The sequence below is a fragment of the Phycodurus eques genome, unplaced genomic scaffold, assembly GCF_024500275.1.
Source record: "Phycodurus eques isolate BA_2022a unplaced genomic scaffold, UOR_Pequ_1.1 contig_25, whole genome shotgun sequence".
NCBI lineage: Eukaryota > Metazoa > Chordata > Actinopteri > Syngnathiformes > Syngnathidae > Phycodurus > Phycodurus eques.
Genome location: NW_026904022.1, coordinates 549703 through 573419, shown reverse-complemented (window position 1 = coordinate 573419; position 23717 = coordinate 549703). Strand labels below are relative to the sequence as shown.

The window sequence follows — 23717 nt, the reverse complement described above, 5'->3', positions numbered from 1 at the left end:
GCTAGCTTTTTTTTTTTTTTTTTTTTTTTTTTTTTTTTTTTTAAATAACTTTATTTAACATATTGCACATTTGACAGCAAATCACGCTCACATTACAAGTGTGCAAATTTGGAACACTGAGTTGCCAGGGGCACATAATGAGACAAAGATGGGGGTCGGGGGGCATTCGACACATGCACTCGCAGTCTTTTACGCCTTTTGGCAGGCACGAATCGATTGTAACCGAATTCAAAGTCCTTGTAGAATATTGAGGCGGCACAGTGACCAACTGGGGAGCACATCCGCCTCACAGTTCTGAGGATCCGGGTTCAAATCCGGCCTCACCCGTGTGGCGTTGGCATGTTCTTCCCGTACCCGCGTTGTCCACTCCGGTTTTCGTCCCACATCCCAACAACATGCACGATAGGCGAGATTTTCAGGCTGAACGCCACGCGGCGCTGTTCGCAAAGAGGCCGCGAGGTACAGCGGCGACACCGCAAATCGACAGTCAAGGGCTCAGTGACCCTTGAGAAGGCTTCGCACTTGTCCAGGAGCAGCGGTGGCCTACCTATGGCCCGGGAGCCATTTGCGGCCGGTCCTCCCCTTTTCGACATTCGCATGGGTCATACCTTTGCGCTTGTCCGGCAAGTTTATTGGACTTCGATCCCAAACGAATCAACTCCATTTGGAATTATACGATACAGATTGAGTTTTTAAATGCAGCGCTTCAAATTAAGCGATACAAATTCAAATGATGTTTTTTAAATTCAGTTTTTGAATGCAATTATTCAAATAGAAATGATTCAAATTCAGGTCCCGCTGTCACATCCTGTGTTCGACCCTCGACACGTTCGATTGTTTACAACGGGAGAAATCGAATGCAATCAAATACGAAAAGACTCCACACTTAAAACTTGAATAAAAAGCTTGAAATAAACTGTATTCAGTATGAGCAAAGTACGTATAAATATAGAAACAATGAATATAGTCACAGAAAAAATATTCGACCCCTTGTTTCTTCAGTTTCTTGTTCATTTTTAATGCCAGGTGCAACTAAAGGTACCTTTGTTTGAACAAATATAATGATGACAACAGAAATTGCTCATAAGTGTTGAATATAAGAGCTGATAGCCAGCTCTAGCCTTTTTCCATGGTTTTCTTGGAAATAAACACAAATGATGTATATAAAACTTCAATGAAGCTTTTGTATTCTTCAGGTAAAATGCCTTTTAATGGTACCAATTATAATGTAATGAACAAGAAATTGAAGAAACAAGAGTGGTCTAATATTTTTTATATATCATACATATACTGTTTATACAGTAGATGTACAATTGTATATACATACAAACACATATTCATCATATAATAATCCAGGTGTTGATTTCATTATTTAAAAAAAAATCACCAGTGTTAAGAACGGGCTAATTCCATTATTACATCATTTTACAAGTTTCGAATTGACAATAATCAATATAAAAGTCTTTGAAGTTGTTGTGTCAGTTTTCAGTCCACTGTTTTACTGATGTTTTAGACTTTCGCCATGGTATCATTTCAGTACCGGTATTCCCGTATAGTCCTGGAGTGAGAATTTGTGGGACCGTGACACCGCGTCTGCAGTGTGCGCCGTGCCGCTCCACAACATCTGGATGACTGCTGGGGATGTCCTGGAGCCAGTTGTCCAACCCCAATTCCAGTGAAGTTGGGACGTGGTGTTCAACATCAATAAAAACAGAATACAATCATTTGCAAATCATGTTCAACCTATATTTCATTGAATACACTACAAAGACAAGATGTTTCATGTTCAAACTGATACTGGTTCACCTCTTTGTGAACAAGTGCGTGAGAAAATAGTCCAACAGTTGAAGGACAATGTTCCTCAACGTACAATTGCAAGGAATTGAGGGATTTCATCATCTGCGGTCCATATCATCATCGAAAGGTTCAGAGAATCTGGAGAAATCACTGCATGGAAGCGGCAAGGCCGAAAACCAACAATGAATGCCCGTGACCTTCGATCCCTCAGGCGGTGCTGCCTCAAAAACCGACATCAAAGTGTAAAGGATATCACCACATGGGCTCAGGAACACTTCAGAAAACCAATGTCACTCAATGCAGTTCGGCGCTCCATCCGTAAGTGCAACTTGAAACTCTACTATGCAAAGCAAAAGCCATTTATCAACAACACCCAGAAACGCCGCCGGCTTCTCTGGGCCCGAGCTCATCTAGGATGGACTGACGCAAAGTGGAAAAGGGTTCTGTGGTCCGACGAGTCCACATTTGAAATTGTTTGTGGAAACTGTGGACGTCGTGTCCTCCGGGCCAAAGAGGAAAAGAACCATCCGGGCCGTTATGGACGCAAAGTTCAAAAGCCAGCATCTGTGATGGTATGGGGCTGTGTTAGTGCCAATGGCATGGGTCACTTACACGTCTGTGAAGGCACCATTTATGCTGAAAGGTACATACAGGTTTTGGAGAAATATATGCTGCCATCCAAGCAACGTCTCTTTCATGGACTTATTTCAGCAAGACAATGCCAAAGCACATTCTGCACGTGTTACAACAGCGTGGCTTCGTCGTAAAAGAGTGCGGGTTCTAGACTGGCCCGCCTGCAGTCCAGACCTGTCTCCCATTGAAAATGCGTGGCGCATTAGGAAGCGTAAAATACGGCAACGGAGACCCCGGACTGTTTGAATAGCTGAAGCTGTATATCGAGCAAGAATGGGAAAGAATTCCACCGACAATTGGTGTCCTCAGTTCCCAAACGTTTATTGAATGTTGTGAAAAGAAAAGGTGATGTAACCCAGTGGTAAACATGAGCCCGTCCCAGCTTTTTTAGAACGTGTTGCAGCCATCAAATTCTAAGTTCATGATGATTTGCTAAAAACAATCAAGTTTATCAGTTTGAACATGAAACATCTTGTCTTTGTAGTGTATTCAATGAAATATAGGTTGAACATGATTTGCAAATCATTGTATTCTGTTTGCATTGATGTTCAACACCACGTCTCAACTTCATTGCAATTGGGGTTGGAGATGAAGATGCTGATCATCGTCCAACGCGCTGTATTTATTTTGGAGGTTGTCCCACTTCTTCTTCTTCTTTTTTTTTTTTTTTTTTTTACTGCATGTGTCGTCAGCATATGAAACGACGACAAATTACAAAGGGCACAACATAAAAGACAGACACCAATTGCATGGATCCTTCCCATTTTGTGTTAGGCAAAAGTCTCCTAATAAAGGTCGAACTTTCTATGTCCTTGTACTTGCTTGTACAGGTACTCAAAGTGCAGAGCTGCTGTACGTATGTCCTCATGAGCATATCTTAATCTTGTCTAATATGAACATCATAAGTGACATGTCGCTTCACGGTATCTTGAGGACTCATCGCAGGTTTTCGCTGCCGTCGTCTCCATGGCCTGTTGCTTTAAATCTTTTCTGCCGTGAAGGATTATGGGTAATATGACTCCTCCCTTTTGTTTAGTTGGTCAGTAGAAACGTTTGCTAAAAGAGGCTTCAAGGTTGCATTGAAACATTTGATTGTTTTCGAAATCGAACGAGCTATTCTACAAGCGCTTTAAGGCCACGACGCTCGGATAGGAAAGTTCCAGAGCAAAAAGGAGAATCCGACGAGGCCCGAGGAGCCCGACGGACAAACCAGACGGTTCACCAAACCTTCGTGTATTTGTAGCGAATGTGCTCAAGTCTCGCACAGGAGGTCCATCATGACTTTAGGGGACCCAAACATCATCCGTGCAATCGTCGTGTCCGGTTGGAGTCGTCTCGGTGCACGTTGAAGCTTCTCGGCCTAGCCTAGCCTAGCCTAGCCTAGCTTAGCTTGCTAGCAAAGAGACGCGTTGGGGATCAACACGTCGCTTAAGCAGAGCTCAAGCGTGAACATAGAAGTGTTGTCGTGTGAAAATGTTTGCGAGAAGGACAGCAGAGTACGAGGAGGAGCCCCAAAGTCAACTGCCGGACGCTGTTTGCAAGATGCCGCCTCGAGATGTGTTAAACACAGCAGGTTGGTTCACTTGTTCGCCTCATGCAGCCCTTTGGTCATCGGAAGCATATCGGAAGGGTGCTGGTCCAATGCCGCGTTACTGAAGTGTCACCGTTTTACTCCATTTGCTGGGGAAGTGAGGCGAGTTTGCTGAACATTCGTTCATGCCAATCGAAGTAGGCCATCAGTCGGAAAATCTGTGATATAGCCGGACCATAAAACGTTATAAAGGTCAGAGCTCTTCTCGATAACTCTCGAACCCCTTTACAAACCACATCTGCCATTTCGAAGTGACGACATAGCAGATAGACAGCCGTTAAATCGATACATATGATGCAGAATGCGCTTTTCGCATCCGGCGCCTTCCGGTCTTCGTCTCTTTCCGGGGTAGAGAGCGTGGATTTGCCAAGTGGCGTTCAAAGTCCTCCAAGTCGAAGAGAAGAGATGGCCACGTCAGCGTGCTTATGCGGCTAAATAGGTGGCTTAAACAAGTGTGTGATGCTCTACCCGTGCGCTTCATTGACACTTTGAACAGACATCTTTCGCGGCAGATGGTCCCTGTCCTCCAAACAAAGGAGGTGACAAATTACGAGCTGCCAATGTGCGGCATTCAAAGTCGCAATAGGAAAACTCGGAGTCCGCAACACCTCTCCACCCTCCGTTGGAGGAAGGCCAAATGCAACACCCAGTCCAAATGCTCTATTGGATGTCACGGACACGATGAAGAGCACTGTTGGAATACATCCCGCCGTCCCACCTCGCATGAAACCGACATCCACTGAGATGCAAAGGGCCTCTCGTCCACCCACGAAGAGTTGTAACGCCAACTACCGGAGACAAATTCCTTGTGTGTTTTTGACATACTGGGCAAATAATGATGATTCGGATTCGAGTTGACAGAGTTGGTTAAAGGGAATAGACGGACAAGATAAGCCAGTATAGAATGTGAACCGAACAAACCGTTGCTTCCGGTTATCACTGCGAGACCAGGTTACTTACTGGGTAACGAGTCAATGCTGTTGACATCGTTACGACCTACGATGGAGACTTTTGACTACTGAATGAAACGTGATGAACAGAAAGCGGCTGTAATACCCTTCTAAATGAGGCAACACCAGCAAAAGTGTCGAATTGGGGGGGGGGGGGGGGGGGGGAATTGCTGCTACTTTTAAATGATTTCAGTGTAAATAAATTATACTGGCTGATTTGAGCTCTTGTTTTCCCCCTCAGTAAACGCTGATCCAAAGGTTCTTGTTTTCATACTTTATAGCCCTCCGAGATGCAATGGAACGTTCACAATCTGTACTGACTGGTGCCTTTTTAACATTCATGTGGACAGTAACATGGAAAACTAATTCCATCTAATTATTATTCTCTTAACTCTCTGCTATACTGGCCACTTTTGACCTCTCTCGGCATCTATAGAGTCCAACCCACACTCGAGGTGATGACCGTGTCTACGTGGTCATCTCTAAGGAGGTTGAAATTCTATCAGTAGACATTAAGGACGTGGTCATTTCTGATCCTTTTTGTGTGTTCTTTGAATTACAGATGCTCCATCTCAACCCACCCAGGAAACGCTCTCTTACCGTGTCAGTGTTTGATACAGTGGACCCAAAAACTGTACAGAACACGGTTCAGCATCTGAAATCCTCAATTTCTTAATCTTATTTGATCTAATCCTCATCTTGATTTAATACCGTATCTCAAACTATTGTAAAATCAGTACAGGCTGATTTGCAGCAAATAATCAATTGCTCACTTCAGTCAGGCGAGATTCCGGAAGCCCTTAAAGTGGCCGCTGTGAAGCCTCTTCGAAAAAAGGAGACCGCTGGATGCGTCCATACAAATGATAAAAGCATCTCAAAGCTCCCCTACATAGCCAACATTGTTGAGAAAGTGTTTTTTAAACAACTCGGCGATTACTTGAACTCAAATGGACTTATTGACAACTTTCAATCAGGTTTCCGAACTCATCCTAGCGCAGGATAGGTTCTTATCAAAGTGCTAAATGAAATAAGGTTGAACGCCGATTCAGTGAAGGTGTCCGTTCTGGTCTTGTTGGATCTCAGTGCAACTTTGGACAGTTGATCATAACATACTGCTGAACAAGTTTGAAACGTTGATAGGACTAAATGGAACAGTCCTTAAATGGTTCAGGTGTACCTGGAGGAAAGGAGTTATTTTAGAATCATCGGAATTGTTCAATCTCATCAAATTGCAATGACATATGGGTCCCTCAAAGGTCAGTTCTTGGACACGTTCTGTTCAGCCTGTATATGCTACCCTTGGGTCAAATTCTTCAGAACCTCAATAGTGACTATCATAGTGATGCAGATGACACACAGTTATGGATAATCTAGCAACGTCTCCAGATGACGACAGTTCAATTGAGGTGTCGCTGTCTAAAACAGACGAGCCAAAGTTTTCTTCCATTAAACCGTAGCAAAACTGAGATCTTTGTTGTTGGCAGTCAAGAAAAGATTGCTGTTAGTAAATCAGAATCAGAATCATCTTTATTTGCCCAGTATGTCCAAAAAACACACGAGGAATTTGTCTCCGGTCGTTGGAGCCGCTCTTGTACGACAACAGACGGTCAATTGACAGAGAACACTTTGGAGACAGGAAGACATTGACAAAAACAAAAAACAATCACTGAGCAATAAAAGAAATTGCTGGTCATCTGGTAATTATTTATTTTATTTTAAAAATTTTGGACAATTGTGCAAAAAGATGCAGAGTCCTCTAGCACTTAGAGCAGTTCGAATGACTACCTGAATACCTGGAGTCACTCTCTTTATAGACCACGGACCAAGTCCGCAACCTTGGTTTGTTCAGGCGGTGGCGGAATATCGCCCGCCCTTCGCCGTTTGCCTGTTTACAATCATAATCCTCAACAGAAAATGGATAAATCATTACTATTGCAATTATTCCACTTTATTTTAATGATGGTTTCAAAGAAAAAAGAGAAAAAAGCTGCTAGAATGGCGATGAAACAGGGCCAGCGTGAAAGTTTATGCGACAGCGCACAGACGCACGCATAAAAAGATGGAGGCCGCACAGCAAGCAGCAGACGGCTGGCGTGTCAATCCTTTGGGCCAGATGCTCTCAAAATAAATGATCCTACTTCGTTGTGTTGAGTTATTTGCTGTTGTGTTTTTTAATTTGAGCCTGCTGGACACATTTTGTGTTTTCAGTGAGAACGTTACACGAAATAATGCAAATGGAATAAACCAAGTTGCTAGTGCTAGGTGTTACAGACTTGAAATAAAATCTCACATTTTCTGTCATAGTAGTAGTAGTAGTAGTAGTAGTAGCGGTGTCCCAGGGACTCTTAAGTTGTTGTTTCTATACGTGTTTGAGGGCCAAAATTAAATCACATATCACCTGACTGCCATCTGCGAACATATACATGAATACAGAGAGAGAGAAAGAGAGCGAGAGAGAGAGACTGGTGGACATCATCAGCATTACCGGTGTGGACCCCTTTTGGTAAGAGGTCATCCGGCCTGGCTTTACGGGAAAAAAACGCTCTTACCTGAACTAGTCTGTTCACGTCATTCGAAATAAATGTTCTACATTTTTAAGGGTAACAATGTAAAATGGAATCCTGACCTGAATTTCAACAGCTGTATCAAATCAAACACTAAAAGAGCCTTTTACCAGCTGAAGAACATATCCAGAGCGAAGGCTTGAATGTACCAAGCAGACCAGGAGAAGCTCATCCATGTTTTTATCTCAAGTAGGCTTGACTATTGTAATGGTCTTCGGATGGGAGTCCGCTTGGGAATGTCCTTGGATAAGACAAACTTGCTGTTTTTAGCAAGGCTAGAAATCTCAGAGAATTTACACTAGTTACGCAACTATAAAAGAATACATTTTAAAGGAAAGGCTTATCAGTAAAATAAGTAATTTTACCAACTCACACAATACGAGAACTTACTTGACCAAACCATGTGTGTTTGTCTTGTGTTTGGCAGACATCCGTGAAGATCTTTGTCCTGCGTGGCAGGAGCCAAAGCTCCCTCACCTTAAAGAGGAAGTGGAGGACAAACAGGTCCTCCAAGTGGAATTGGAGCTTACTTCAATGATAAAAGAGGAGGAGCCAAAGTGCCCCCTCATCAAACAGGAAGAGGAGGAGGAGGACATCACCAGTTTTCCATCGACTGGTTTTCCTTTGAAGCACGAAGATGAACGTCAAAGTGAGGAGAACAGAGTGGCGGAGCCTCCAAACAGCAGCTCAAGTCAACACATGACAAGAGAAGGTGATGGAGGATCACAAGCTGATGGTCTCTTAGCCCCACTATCAGATAGTGACGACATGATGTCATACTCTCCTCACAATGGTGATGATGAACAGCCTGAAAGTGATATGGCATGTCACACTAACAACAAACGATGGAAATGTTCGCAGTGTGGGAAAACTTTGGCTTATAAGAGGAATTTGAAACAACACATGAAAATGCACACTGGAGAAAAACCCATTGCTTGCTCAGTTTGCAGTAAAAGATTCACTAAGAAGGGTGACTTAAAAAAGCACACAAGAACACACACTGGTGAGAAACCTTTTGCCTGCTCATTTTGTGGTCAAAGGTTCACACAGAAGGGTGACTTAAAAACACACACAAGAATCCATACTGGTGAGAAACCTTTTGCCTGCTCAGTTTGTGGTCAAATGTTCACACAGAAGGGAACCTTAAAAACACACACAAGAACCCACACTGGTGAGAAACCTTTTGACTGCTCAATTTGTGGTCAAAAGTTCACACAGAAGGGAACCTTAAAAACACACACAAGAACCCACACTGGTGAGAAACCTTTTACCTGCTCAGTTTGCGGTCAAAAATTCTCAGGAAAGGGAACCTTAAAAACACACGCACGAACTCACACTGGTGAGAAACCTTTTGCCTGCTTAGTTTGTGGTAAAGGATTCAATGAAGAGGAACACTTAAAAAGACACACTCGAACCCACACTGGTGAGAAACCGTTTTCCTGCTCAGTATGTGGTCAAAGATTCTCTGTAAAGGGAACCTTAAAAACACATACAAGAACCCATACTGGTGAGAAACCATTTTCCTGCTCAGTTTGCGGGCAAAGATTCTCTGTAAAGGGAAACTTAAAAACACACACAAGAACCCACACTGGCGAGAAACCTTTTCCTTGCACCGTTTGTGGGCAAAAATTCTCTCGTAAGACTGGGGCTAAGACCCACAAGTGTGCTGGTGAGAATCACGCTGATCAAGAAGCTAGAATTGGAAATGTTAGGTTAAGTTAGGTTTATTCGATTAGCTTTCATTCACAGATTAATTTCAGAAAAGCAACAGGGTGAAGCCGATCGAAAAGGCGCAGATTGAGGCCATCCATGGTTTACTATGCATCTGATGAGCTTTACAAAAAAACAAAGACTTCATTCATTCATTCATTCATTCATTTCCCACACCGCTTCTCCTCACTAGGGTCACGGGCGTGCTGGAGCGCATCCCAGCTATCATCGGGCAGGAGGCGGGGTACACCCTGAACTGGTGGCCAGCCAATCGCAGGGCACATAGAAACAACCATTCGCGCTCACATTCACACCTACGGACAATTTAGTGTCTTCAATTAATGGTAACCTCCGTCCAAAATGATCATGTACTTTGTGCCTGTATCTGTATTCATAGTTTCAGTGTCATTGGGAATATGTGAAATAAATACATTTGAGAGAAAAGTGTCGTTGATGAAGATTGTTACAGTGACAATGAAACAAGACGAGCATAGTCAACAAAGACAATAAATAATTCACACCAAATAGAATATTCTTACTTTGTACTTGCCATAGCAGGCCATTAATGACGCCAATAGACTTGAAATGAACTTTAATACCTTGTTTTATTTATTAAATTGGTGTTTGTTTGGAAATAATGTTGCCATGAATACATACTGTACATACAATCATAACAATAAGATCCTAAAAACACATAAAATATTATTTAGTATAAACATTTATCTTACCAAGTAAAATAAAACTGTTATTGAGACGTTTGTCCAGTTTAATATGATACTGAGATGAATATAATGTGAGATGGTGGTCGGAGGGGCTGTAGACGCAGAATGGCAGCCACGCTTCCGCCAGACTGCCCCAGGGCAGCGGTGGCTACACAAGTAGCTTACCACCACCAGGGTGTGAATGTGGAGTGAAAGAATAGTGCGTGCAATTGTAAACCGTCTTTGAGTGCCGAGAAAAGCGCGATTATTTATTATTGTTGTTATTATTGTATAAATAATTGTTTTAATATAACAATAATAATCAATCCATCCATTTTCTGTGTCGCTTATCCTCGCAGGGCACATAGAAACAACCAACCATTCGCACTCGCATTCACACCTACGGGCAATTTAGAGTCTTCAATGAACCTACCCTGCATGTTTCGGGGATGTGGGAGGCAACCGGAGTACACGGAGAAAACCCACGCAGGCACGGGGAGAACATGCAAATCCATATAGGCGGGGCTGGGATTTGAACCCAGGTCCTCAGAACAGTGAGGCAGATGTGCTAACCAGTGTGCACCGTGCCACCTCATGTATTACATATTACCTTTTATTTCCTTGTTAGTCAGAATTTCGTCTGCTTTTACCTTTTCCAGCATGTTATCTCTGTAGAAAGTATTACCAAGATGAGACCAATGTATTTTGACAAGCTACATCATCCCTATTTTTGTGAACTGTCCATCCATCCATCATCTGAGCCGCTTCTCCTCACGCGGGTCGCGGGCTTGCTGGAGCCTATCGCAGCTGTCATCGGGCAGGAGGCGGGGTACACCCTGAACTGGTTGTTGTTGCTTTTATGATAGCTCAAATATCTAAACAATGCTTTCCTACTGGATAACAACATAACACAAAAAGGGTATTTTGATTGCAAAATAACAGTTGATTTACAAGCATAACAAATGCATTTTCAAATTGATATACCAATATACTTACTATTTCTCCTCTGGACGTTTCCAAAACTTCGAACCTCGGCTGTCCCTCTGATGAGCTCGTTTCTAATTTGATCCAATCTGCTTCCTGTTGTCTCTTCAGTGCCACTGTCTCTAATCCGTCCATCATGGCTGGCCTCACCACTGTCTTATAAACGTTGCCCTTCATCCTCGCAGAGACTCTTCTGTCACATAACACACCTGACTTCTTCACGTCCTGACCACTTCTGTCCTGAGTCTAGCCTCCACGACTCTTTCCCGTAACTTCATTGTGTGGCTCATCCACTTTATTCCTCGATAGTTGCCACAGCTCTGCACATCACCTTTGTTCTTAAAAATGGGCACCAGTACGCTTTTCCTCCATTCCTCAGGCATCTTCTCACCCGCTAGAATTCTATTGAACAAGCTGGTCAAAAACTCCACAACCACCTCTCCGAGATGCTTCCATACCTCCACCGGAATGTCATCAGGACCAACTGCCTTTCCATTTTTCATCCTCTTTAATGCCTTTCTAACTTCCCCCTTACTAATCATTGCCACTTCCTGGTCCACCACACTTACCTCTTCTACTCTCCCTTCTCTCTCATTTTCCTCCTTCATCAACTCCTCGAAGTATTCTTTCCATCTAGCAAGCACACTGCTGGCACCAGTCAACACATTTCCATCTCTATCCTTAATCACCCTAACCTGCTGCACATCCTTCCCATCTCTATCCCTCTGTCTGGCCAGCCTGTATAGATCCTTTTCTCCTTCTTTAGTGTCCAACCTGCCATACATGTCATCCTATGCCTCTTGTTTGGCCTTTGCCACCTCTACCTTTGCCCTGTGTCGCATCTCAATGTATTCCTTTGGTCTCTCCTCGGTCCTCTCAGTGTCCCACTTCTTCTTAGCTAACCTTTTCCTTGTAGAATTTCCTGTACTGTGAGGTTCCACCACCAAGTCTCCTTCTCTCCTTTCCTGCCAGAAGATCCACCAAGTACTCTCCTGCCTGCTTCTCTGATCACCTTGGATGCAGTGGTCCAGGCTTCTGGAAGCTCCTCCCGTCCACCGAGAGCCCGTCTCACCTCGTCCCGAAAAGCCGCACAACACTCTTGCTTTCTCAGCTTCCACCACATGGTTCTCTGCTCTGCCTTTGTCTTCCTAATCTTCATAAAGACATTGACAAAAAACAATTGTGCAAAACGATGCAGAGTCCTCTAGCACTTAGAGCAGTTTGAATGACTAATATTGCAATAGTCCGGTGCAATGACCATTGTGCAAAGGGCGGTGAGATTTCAAGGAGTGGATGCGGTTTAAAGTGACGAGTCGTGCGATCATCTGGGACAATGTTGGTTGTGCAAATGTTACAGATACTCCTCAATCAGTGTGCAAATGGAGCAGGTGCTACTCTGGCATGAGTGGCCAGTATATGCAAATAGTGCAGCATGGCGAGACAACTACAGTGAGTGCACGAGTAATCCATAATTGGCCCCACAGAAATGTGACAATGAACTCAAGTCAAAAACTTTCCAGCTTGTTGTAATGGAATTATAGGTTAGGTGTTTAAGAAGTTGATCGCAAGAGGGAAGAAGCTGTTGGAATGTCTACTAGTTCTAGTTTGCGTTGATCGGTAGCGCCTACCTGAGGGAAGGAGCCGGAAGAGCTGGTGACCGGGGTGCAGACGGTCCGAGAGGATTTTGCACGCTCTTGTCTCAGTTCTGGCAGCGTGCAAGTCCTCAATGGTGGGTAGGGGGGTACCGACAATCCTTTCAGCAGTTTTGATTGTCCTTTGCAGTCGGAGTTTGTCCTTTTTTGTAGCAGCACCAAACCAGACTGTGATGGAAAAACACAGAACTGATTCGATGACCGCTGTGTAGAACTGCCTCAGCAGCTCCGGTGGCAGGCCGTGCTTTCTCAGAAGCCGCAGGAAGTACATCCTCCGCTGGGCCTTTTTGAGGACGGAGTTGATGTCGGTCGCCCGCTTCAGGTCCTGAGAGATTGTAATTCCCAGGAACTCGAAGGTCTCGACGGTTGACACAAGGCAGCTGGACAACGTGAGGGGCAGCTGTGGCGAAGGATGCCTCCTGAAGTCCACGATCATCTCTACCGTCTTGAGCGTGTTCAGCTCCAGGTCGCGTCGGCCGCACCGCAGCTCCGGCCGCTCCGCTTCCTGTCGATATGCAGACTCGTCACCGTCCTCGATGACGCCGATGACAGTGGTGTCATCTGCAAACTTCAGTCGGGTTTGCTGAGGTGCAGCGAACCAATCACGACTCTCTCTCTGTCTGGGATGCTCAGAACTACTTCGTCTAGCTCCTTCCAGAATTTCTCTTTCACCTCGAGGTCACATCCTACCTGTGGGGCACAGCCACTAATCACATTACACATAACACCCTCAATTTAAAATTTCAGCCTCATCACTCGATCTGATACTCTTTTCACCTCCAAGATATTCTTAGCCAACTCTTCTTTGAAAATAACGCCGACTCCATTTCTCTTCCCATCTACACCATGGTCAAATAATTTAAACCCTGACCCTAAACTTCTAGCCTTACTGCCTTTCTACCTTCTCTCCTGGACACACAATATAACAACCTTTCTCCTAATCATCATCTCAACCAACTCCCGAGATTTTCCTGTCATAGTCCCAACATTCAGTTCTAGGCTCTGTGCTTTCCTCTTCTCTTTCTGCCGAAGAACCCGCTTTCCACCTCTTCTTCTTCTTCTTCTTTGACTTCGACCCACAGTAGCTGAATTTCCAACGGCGCCCAGCAGGTTGACGGCGCCGGTAGCGGACGTTGTTAACCCGGGCCATGACCGATCCGGTATGGAATTCTTTGGATGAACGCTCATATTTGTTTGGCAAGGTTTTAAGCTGGATGCCCTTCCTGACGCAACCCTCTGCATTTATCCGGGCTTGGGACCGGCCTACAGTTTGCACTGACTTGTGCCCCCCATAGGGCTGCATTGGACAAAAACCACACTGCTCCTCCTGAATCTGAGATTCGACTTCCCGACGGACCCTCCTCTCCAGCATCCCTGAATAGACCTTACCAGGGAGGCTGAGGAGTGTGATCCCCCTGTAGTTGGAACACACCCTCCGGTCCCCCTTCTTAAAAGAGAGAATTTACTGGGAAAGCATCCTTTGTGAAGTTATAGCAAGATGGCGCCGACCAGTGTGGTCGCCTCGGTAACGCGCTCTCGAGTATTGTCTTTGTTTTTGTGTTTTTCGTCCGTCTTTGGAGACCTTACACGACTCACTTACACAAGGGGAGACCTGCTAACCATCAAGGAGGCTACTCCGGACTTTCTGTCACCAACTTTCAAATATCCGCTCAGTTTTTTCCCCCCAAGTTACTCACTGGAGCGGCGTCCGCAGTTTTCGGCGCATGGAGACGGAAACCCTAGCCGGCATTCAGGTGAAACTCCGCAAGAGAGGACACAGATTGGCGTTCCCGTCGATCCACCTCACGAATGTACGCTCCCTACCCAACAAAATGGACGAGCTTCATCTTCTGTTAAAGACCAGCAAAGACTTCGGACGTGCCGCGGCCATGTGCATCACGGAGACCTGGCTTTGTAACGCTGTACCCGATGGCGCCGTCATGCTTCCCGGCTTCAACATTCATCGAGCGGACCGCGACATGGAATCATCGGGGAAAACGAAGGGCGGCGGGATATGCCTCCATATCAACGAAAAATGGTGTACGGACGTCACGGTGCTCAGCACACACTGCAGCCCGCATTTGGAGTCGCTGTTTTTGAACTGTAAGCCATTCTACTCGCCACCTGAGTTCGCATCATTCGTCCTGGCTGCAGCCTACATCCCGCCTCAAGCTAACACGAATGCCGCATTGCTAACGTTCGCCAAACAAGTCAACGAAATTGAAAAAAAAAACACCTGGACTCACCCCTCATTATTCTCGGGGACTTTAACAAAGCGAAACTCAACCACAAACTCCCTAAATACAAGCAGCACATCGACTGTCCGACCAGGGAAAATAACATTTAGACCACTGCCACACAACGAAAAAAAAACGCATACCGTGCTATACCTCGTGCGGGCCTGGGCTCGTCTGATCACTGCTTCATTCACTTAATACCGACGTACAGGCAAGAACTTAAATGTGCGAAGCCTACAGTGAAAACAGTCAAAAAGTGGACCAATGAAGCCAAGATGGAACTTCAAAGCTGTTTAGACTGCACAGACTGGAGTGTCTTTGAAAATTCAGCTGGCAGTCTGGATGAATATTCGGACACTCTCACATCCTATATCAGTTTCTGTGAAGAGGTTTGTGTACCAACAAAATCATTTCGCACATTCAACAACAACAAGCCGTGGTTCACTGCCAAACTTAAGCAGCTTCGCCAAGCTAAGGAGGACGCATATCAGAGCGGGGACAGGGCCCTGTATAATCAAGCTAGACCACCACACCCACCCGGCCGCACCCGCGACCACAACCACACCTCTGACTTCTGCGTTAACCATCCATGAACAGGATGTGAGACGCATCTTCAAACAACAGAAGATTAACAAAGCGGCAGGCCCGGACCATGTGTCCCCATCCTGCCTCAAAGTCTGCGCAGACCAGCTCGCTCCAGTCTTCACTCAGATCTTCAACAGATCTTTGGAAATGTGCGAAGTTCCATCCTGTTTCAAACGCTCCACCATCATTCCAGTCCCCAAGAAACCTGCAATCTCGGGTCTGAATGACTACAGGCCTGTCGCTTTGACATCTGTGGTCATGAAGTCCTTTGAACGTCTCGTGCTGGACCACCTCAAGAGTGTCACAGGTCCCCTGCTGGACCCCCTGCAGTTTGCCTACCAAGCGAACAGGTCTGCGGATGATGCGGTCAACATGGGACTGCACTTCATCCTCGAACACCTCGACAGTGCAGGGACCGACGCGAGAATCCTGTTCATGGACTTCAGCTCAGCGTTCAATACCGTCATCCCTGAACTCCTTTCATCCAAGCTTCTCCAGCTCAACGTCTCACCTGCCATCTGCCAGTGGATTTACAGCCTCCTGACGGGCAGGACACAGCAGGTCAGGCTGGGGGAGGCCACCTCATCCACACGCAGCATCAGCACTGGGGCGCCCCAAGGTTGTGTCCTCTCTCCGCTGCTCTTCTCTCTCTACACGAACGACTGCACCTCAGCGAACCCGACTGTCAAGCTCCTGAAGTTTGCAGATGACACCACTGTCATCGGCGTCATCAAGGACGGTGACGAGTCTGCATATCGACAGGAAGCGGAGCGGCCGGAGCTGCGGTGCGGCCGACACAACCTGGAGCTGAACACGCTCGAGACTGTAGAGATGATCGTGGACTTCAGGAGGCATCCTTCGCCACTGCTGCCCCTCACGTTGTCCAGCTGCCTTGTGTCAACCGTCGAGACCTTCAAATTCCTGGGAATTAGAATCTCTCAGGACCTGAAGTGGGCGAACAACATCAACTCCGTCCTCAAAAAGGCCCAGCAGAGGATGCACTTCCTGCGGCTTCTGAGAAAGCACGGCCTGCCACCGGAGCTGCTGAGACGGTTCTACATAGCGGTCATCGAATCAGTCCTGTGTTCTTCCATCACAGTCTGGTTTGGCGCTGCTACACCAAGTCCTAGCGCTGCTAGAGGACTCTGCCTCTTTTTGCACAATTGTTTGTCTCGAAAGTGTTCTGTAAATCGACTGTCTGTTGTACTTGAGCGGCTCCAACTACCGGAGAGAAATTCCTTGTGTGTTTTGGACATACTTGGCAAATAAAGATGATTCTGATTCTGAAAAGGGGCACCACCACCCCAGTATGCCAATCCAGAGGCACTGTCCCCGATGTCCACGCGATGTTGCAGAGGCGTGTCAACCAGGACAGCCCCACAACATCCAGAGCCTTTAGGAACTCCGAGCGAATCTCATCCAGCCCGGGGGCCTTGCCACCGAGGAGCTTTTTAACCACCTCGTTGACCTCTAACCCAGAGATCGGAGAGCCCGCCTCAGAGAACACACACTTCCTCATGGGAAGGCGTGTCGGTGGAGTTGAGAAGGTCTTCAAAGTATTCTCCCCACCGGCTCACAACGTCCCGAGTCGAGGTCAGTAGCGCCCCAACCCCACGATACACAGTGTTGGTGGTGCACTGCTTTCATCTCCTGAGACGCCGGATGGTGGACCAGAATTTCCTCAAAGCCGTCCGGAAGTCTTTCTCCATGGCCTCACCGAACTCCTTCCATGCCCGGGTTTTTGCTTCAGTGACCACTCAAGCGGCATTCCACTTGGCCAGCCAGTACCCATCAGCTGGCTCAGGAGTCCCACATGCCAAAAAGGCCCGATAGGACTCCTTCTTCAGCTTGACGGCATTCCTCACCCTTGGTGTCCACCAACGGTTCGGGGATTGCCGCCACGACAGGCACCGACCAGCTTAAAGTTACAGCTCCGGTCGGCCGCCTCAGCAATGGAGGCGCGGAACATGGTCCACTCGGACTCGATGTCTCCCCCGGAACATGAGCAAAGTTCTGTCGGAGGTAGGAGTTGAAACTCCTTCTGACAGGGGATTCCGCCAGAGGTTCCCAGCAGACCCTCCCAATACGTTTGGGCCTGCCACGTCGGACCGGCATCTTCCCCCATCATCGGAGCCAACTCACCACCAAGTGGTGATCAGTTGACAGCTCCGCCCCTCTCTTCACCCGAGTGTCCAAGACATGCGGCCGCAAGTCCGATGACACGACCACAAAGTCGATCATCGAACTGCGACCTCGCACTCCGGTTTCCTCCCACATCCCCAAAACATGCATGCTAGGTTCATCGAAGACTAAATTGCCCGTCGGTGTGACTGTGAGTGCGAATGGTTGTTTGTTTGTATGTGCCCTGCGATTGGCTGGCAACCCCCGCCTCCTGCCCGATGACCGCTGGGATTGGTGAGGAGAAGCGACTCAGAAAATGGATGGATGGATGGACAGTTTCAAGAAGCCTCCTGTATGGAGAAATGAGTCACATGCATTGCTCTGGTGTGATTTTGGCCCATTCCTCCACATGAGCGGTCTTCAAATCTTCAAGTTCTGTGGGCTTCTTTTATGGACCTTGAGTTTCAGTTCTTTCCTTAGATTTTTGATTGGATTCAAGTCAGGTTATGGGCTGGGCCATTCTAGCAGCTTCATTCCCCCCCTTGAAACCAATTGAGAGTTTCGTCCACCCTCATTTCATTTTCATCATCCTCATAGATGGCAGCAGATTTTTGTCAAGAATGTCTCTGAACATTTGCCCATTCGCCAAATAATGTGAAGTTTACCAGTACCGTTTGCTTAAAGCAGCCCCACACCATCATGTTCCCACCTCCCAACTTCACTGTTGGTGTGGTGTTTTTAGGGTGATGTGCAGTGCCATTTCTCCTCCAAACGTGGTGTGCATGATTGGCATCCAAACAGTTCAACTTTGCTCTCATCCGACCAGACTATATTCTGCCAGTCTTTAACTGGCTTGTCCAAATGTTGTTCAGCAAACTTTAAATGAGCTTTGACGTGCTTTTTTTTCCTCCGGCAATTGGGTCTTGCGTGGATACAGGTCATGGGCGGCGGACATCACCACTCACAGTTTTCCTTGCGACAACAGTACCTGTGAACTCCAGATCTTTTTGAAGCTCTCCACAGGTGGTCCTTGGCTCTTGAACAACTCTTCTGATATTCTTTGCACTCCTCTGTCAGAAACCTCGCGGATCGAGGCCAATTTATGGTGGCACGATTGGCTTTCCACTTACGTATTATGGCCTCAAGCGTGCTCACTGGAACATTGAGATTCTTCGATATGTGCCTGTAACCAATGCCATTGATATGCTTTGCAAAAAATAGTTTGCAATGGTCTTGAGACAGCTCTCTGCTCTTACCCATCATGAGATGTCTTTTTTTTTTTTTTTCTCCTGTTCAGCTGTTAGGTCAAGCAGGATGGAAAATCTGTATCCCTTTTATGCCAAAACAGTTTTACTGTGTCACGGTGGAGCATTTAAGCTTCCGCTGTGGTATTATAATTGAGGTTTATTGAGAATCAGACTTGATCAGTCGAACAGAACAAAGATTCTAGAAGGGAGAAAGAAACAAAGACAAAAGACAAAGCACTAATTGTGAACAGGATGAGTGAAGTAAATCATTACATTATCTACAACAGTGAAACGTTAAATATGAATGCCGCGTGGGGCTGTACTGCTCCACCCTGTGAGGGAAGGACAGGACAAGGACAGGAGAAGAAGCATGCAGGACAAGGGTCGTGAACTTGGCTGTACAACTGAAGTGTGGTGCCATTAATTATGTCAATTATAAAAGTGTGCAGGACGAGAGTATAAGTGAGGGGATACACAAGCGATTTGCATATTCATAAGTTATTTGTTGCAGTAAGGGGTGTGTGCCTGCGGTTGCATGCAAGTGAATCGATACAGTTTTACATGCACAAAGATCATTGCCGTGGCCGCACCGCCGCGGCTGAGGACCCCACCCGATCAACGGAGGGGCGGGATCGGGCCCGGGGGTCCACGTGAGAGCGGCCCGGCGGACGGGACACGTCCCACGCCGAGGGAGCCAGGGCGGTCAACCGGCCACCCAGCAGGGGCCGCAGGATTATTGACAGATTTTAGGGGTTGTCTTGGCTTTCCAGGCCTTTTTGCAACTCTCGTTCTTCATGTGTTATACTTTTTCCCTGTGTCATTTCACATTTTACACACAACTTAATTTCTGAGCTTCTTTGTTCTTTCTTTTTGTATGTACAGATTACTTGGGATGTTCCCAAAATCTGGTGAAATTTTCAGGTCAATAGCAGCTTGGTATAAAGTATATTTTGTGAGAAATACGATAACGTGTTAAATGCTTATTTCAACCCATAGAAATCGCCCACAATGGCTAATCAGGCCAATATAGGGGCTAAAATTCGGTCATTTGATCGAGGCATAATGCATTCCCGTCAACAGTAATCTTATATGAAAAACATTGCCCGTTAAAAAAAAGTTCACAGGAAACAGCGGTGTTTTAAAAAGCCATGGATTACAAAAATGACAGCTGATGCATGCAAAAAGAAAACCATTACACATAAAAGATAAAGGACAAAATATGTTCAAATGCAGTACAAAACATAAAATCCCCCAATGTTATATGAACTAGTAAGAAAGAACATTCTATCCCACACTCCTAGAGCAAAACGACGAATAGACAAGAAATCTGGAGAGTATGAAAATAGTATATAAAAATGGTTTCCCAAAAAAGAAAACTACCCTGAATATTTCATAAAGGATAAAAATGGAGATATAGCTAATGAATTGAATTCGATCATTGGTTGTGACCGAGCAAAAGAAATTCCTCAGCCCAGGAATATAGATTTAAAAAAAGAAAAACTAGATATTGCGAAACTCTTAAAAATTCAAAAAAAAAATACACTGTTTAGATATTGACATGGTATACATAAAAGTTATTATCGATAACATAGTACAACCATTCATAAATCTGTGATGTCTTTTCAAACTGGTATTTTTTTCACCTGAAAAAAAAAAAGAAAACTCGGCAATTCCTAGCTATAAAAGTCAAGCATAAGTTTACCAACTATCGAGCAATATCTATACCTCCAGTTTGAATTTTTTTTGAGGAAACCGATTCAGACAGACATTTATTGAGATACAAACTTCTTTGGGGAAATCAATGTCTTCAGAGCAAAAAGGACCACCTCAACGGCAGTAAAGGAATTTATGGAGGGAGTAGCACATAGAATACCGAATTTGCTGTTGGCATTTTCATAGATCTGGGAAAAAAAAAAAAAAAAAAAGCATTTGACACTCTTGATTATGGTATACTTATGGAAATATTAGAAGGATGTCGTATAAGTGGATGAAAATACAAAACTTCCTTTATTCCAAAGTGGTTTGAAATCAGACAGAGTTGTGATGATCTACAGGGAACTGCTGTTCTTAGACAAGAACCAGCATAAAACAAAGATGGGTCTCTATTTTACGTGTGGCTTTGTGGGATGCCGACGACAATGATCTGAAAATGTGTGGTTCGCTTACGTTTCAAACTTAAGGACTGAAAAAAAGAGATGATGCAGGTAGAAACATGGGAAACTGCATAAGTATTGTACCTTTTGTGTTCATTTGACTTCTGGGACACATTTGTACAAAGCTGTTATTTTGTTTTACATGACTAATTTAATTTCAATCTGTAGTGTCGAAATTTGTGTTTATGCTTTGAAGGATTTGTTGTTGTTTTTTTTTTAAGATCAGTGTGGGCATAAAAAGCAACGGCCTCACCCTACACCTGTGAATCAAATAAACATACCCTTACCGAAACTAATTTTAAAGCTTCTTGATCACCGCGATTCTCACCAGAACACGTGTGTGTTTTAGCCCCATTCTGAGAAGAGAATCTTTGTCCACAAACGGCACAGGCAAACGGTTCTTTCCGGTGTGTGTTCTTGTGTGTCTTTTTAAGCTTCCCTTTACGGAGAATCTTTGACCACAAACGGAGCAAGCAAAAGGTTTCTCTCCAGTGTGCGTTCTCGTGTGTCTTTTCAAGTGTCCTTTCCGAGTGAATCTTTGACCACAAACGTCGCAGGAAAAAGGTTTATCACCAGTGTGTGTTCTTGTGTGTATTTTTAAGTCTCCCTTCTGATTGAATCTTTGGGCACAAACTGAACAGGAAAAAGGTTTCTCCCCAGTGTGTGTCGCTGTGTGTCTTTTTAAGCTTCCCTTTACAGAGAATCTTTGACTACAAACTGAGCAGGCAAAAGGTTTATCACCTGTGTGGGTTCTTGTGTGTATTGTTAAGCTTACCTTCTGAGTGAATCTTTGACCGCAAACTGAGCAGGAAAAAGGTTTATCCCCGGTGTGGCTTCTTGTGTGTATTTTTAAGCTTCCCTTCTCAGCAAATCTTTTCCCACAAACTGAGCAGGCAACAGGTTTCTCTCCAGTGTGTGTTCTTGTGTGTATTTTTAGGCTTCCCTTGACAGAGAATCTTTGACCACAAACTGAGCAGGCAAAAGGTTTATCACCAGTGTGCGTTCTCGTGTGTATTTTTAAGCTTCCCTTTTCGGAGAATCTTTTACCGCAAACTGAGCAGACAAATGGTTTCTCCCCAGTGTGTGTTTTTGTGTGAGTTTTTAAGTTCCCCTTCTGCGAGAATCTTTGGCTACAAACTGAACAGGCAAAAGGTTTATCTCCAGTGTGTGTTCTTGTGTGCTTTTTTAAATTTCCTTTTTCAGAGAATCTTTTACCACAAACTAAGCAGGCAAAAGGTTTTTCACCAGTGTGGGTTATTGTGTGTGTTTTTAAGTGTCTCTTCCGTGTGAATCTTTTACCACAAACTAAGCAGGAAAAAGGTTTCTCGCCGGTGTGGGTTCTCGTGTGTATTTTTAAGTCTCCCTTCCGAGAAAATATTTGACCACAATCTGGGCAGGCAAAAGGTTTTTCTCCAGTGTGTATTCTCATGTGCTGTTTCAAATTGCTCTTAAAAGCAAATGTTTTCCCACACTGAGAACATTTCCATTGTTTGTTGTCAGTGTGAAATGTCATATCAACTCCAGACTGTTCATCATCATCACAGTCAAAAGAGTGTGACGTGTCGTCACTATCTGATAGTGGAGCGAAGAGGCCGTCTACTTGTGATCCTCCACAGTGGTCTTCTCCATCACCTTCGGTTGTCATGTTTTGACTTGAGCGGCGGCACGGAGGCTCCGCCCCTCTGTTCTCTTCACTTTGACTTTCATCGTCACTCTTCAAAGGGACACCAGTCGATGGAAACTTGGCTATATCCTCGTTCTCCTCCTCTTCCTGTTTGATGTGGGTGTGCTCTTCATCCTCTTCTTTTTTCATGTAAGGGGGCTGTGGGTCCTCTTTGATGTGGGGGACCTCTTCGTCCTCCACTTCCTCTTTAATGTGAGGGGACTCTCGATTCTGCCGCTCAGAATGAAGATCTTCACTGATATCTGGAAGACAAACACATGGTTTGATGAAATCAATCATGTTGTGTATATTGATATTAAGATAAGGTTATCAGGAGAGCCAGATGAGTTAATAGTAATTGCAAATAAAAAAGAGGCAACTCAACAATATCAACAAAATGTGAAAAAGAATCTAATAAATTGCTTTAAAAAAAGTACCAACAATGGCATGGATTTGATCCTATCCATGGTTACCCATGGAAAAGCTTGCCTACTCCCAATATTCTGTTAAATCGCAAATATATACAGTCCCCTCCCCCAAAACGTATTGGAACGGAAAGGTCAGATCAAAAGATGAATATGAGACAAAAATTCAGAATTCCCCGCTTTTATTTCATGGTATTTAAATCTAGATGAACTTCAGAAGGTGGGTTAATTTTGTTGGGATCATTTCAGACATATAGACTGGTTAGAGAGTCTGCCTCACAGTTCTGAGGACCGGGGTTCGATCCCCGGCCCCGCCTGTGTGGAGTTTGCATGTTCTCCCCGTGCCTGCGTGGGTTTTCTCCGGGAACTCCGCTTTCCTCCCACATCCCAAAAACATGCATGCTAGGTTAATCAACGTCTCTAAATTGTCCCGAGGTGTGACTGTGAGTGCGATTGTTTGTTTGTTTGTTTGTGTGTGCCCTGCGATTGGCTGGCAACCAGTTCAGGGTGTACCCCGCCTCCTGCCCGATGATAGCTGGGATAGGCTCAGCACTCCCGCGACCCTTGTGAGGATAAGCGGCTCAGAAAATGGATGGATGGATGAACTTCAGAATTCATTCGATCATACTACGATCATGAGTTACATAATCAATAAAGACTAGTGAGACATTCCAGAGGCAGCCATCCAAGCCAAAGCCATGACA

General features: G+C 45.2%; 2 protein-coding genes across 4 annotated transcripts in view; one reads left to right on the top strand and one right to left on the bottom strand.

Moving 5' to 3' along the window:
- The first annotated feature begins 3451 nt into the window (after window positions 1-3451).
- Window positions 3452-9673, top strand: LOC133398200 (gastrula zinc finger protein XlCGF57.1-like). 2 transcript variants are annotated; one of them, XM_061669809.1, is made up of 2 exons: window positions 3452-4003; window positions 7963-9673. In XM_061669809.1, the coding sequence occupies exons 1-2, from the start codon at window positions 3904-3906 to the stop codon at window positions 9255-9257; spliced, it is 1395 nt and encodes a 464-aa protein (XP_061525793.1). In that variant the 5' UTR covers window positions 3452-3903; the 3' UTR covers window positions 9258-9673. The 2 variants fall into 2 exon arrangements, with proteins under 2 accessions (XP_061525793.1, XP_061525795.1); XM_061669811.1 differs by lacking the exon at window positions 3452-4003 and adding an exon at window positions 7020-7474.
- Window positions 9674-19435: 9762 nt separating this feature from the next.
- LOC133398187 (gastrula zinc finger protein XlCGF57.1-like) overlaps window positions 19436-23717 on the bottom strand; it is a 41900-nt gene continuing 37618 nt past the window's right edge. For both annotated transcript variants that reach the window (XM_061669775.1, XM_061669774.1), the window contains exon 3: window positions 19436-22851. In XM_061669775.1, coding sequence (XP_061525759.1) covers window positions 21224-22851 — 1628 coding nt within the window. In that variant the 3' untranslated portion in view covers window positions 19436-21223. The remainder of the gene's footprint in view (window positions 22852-23717) is intronic.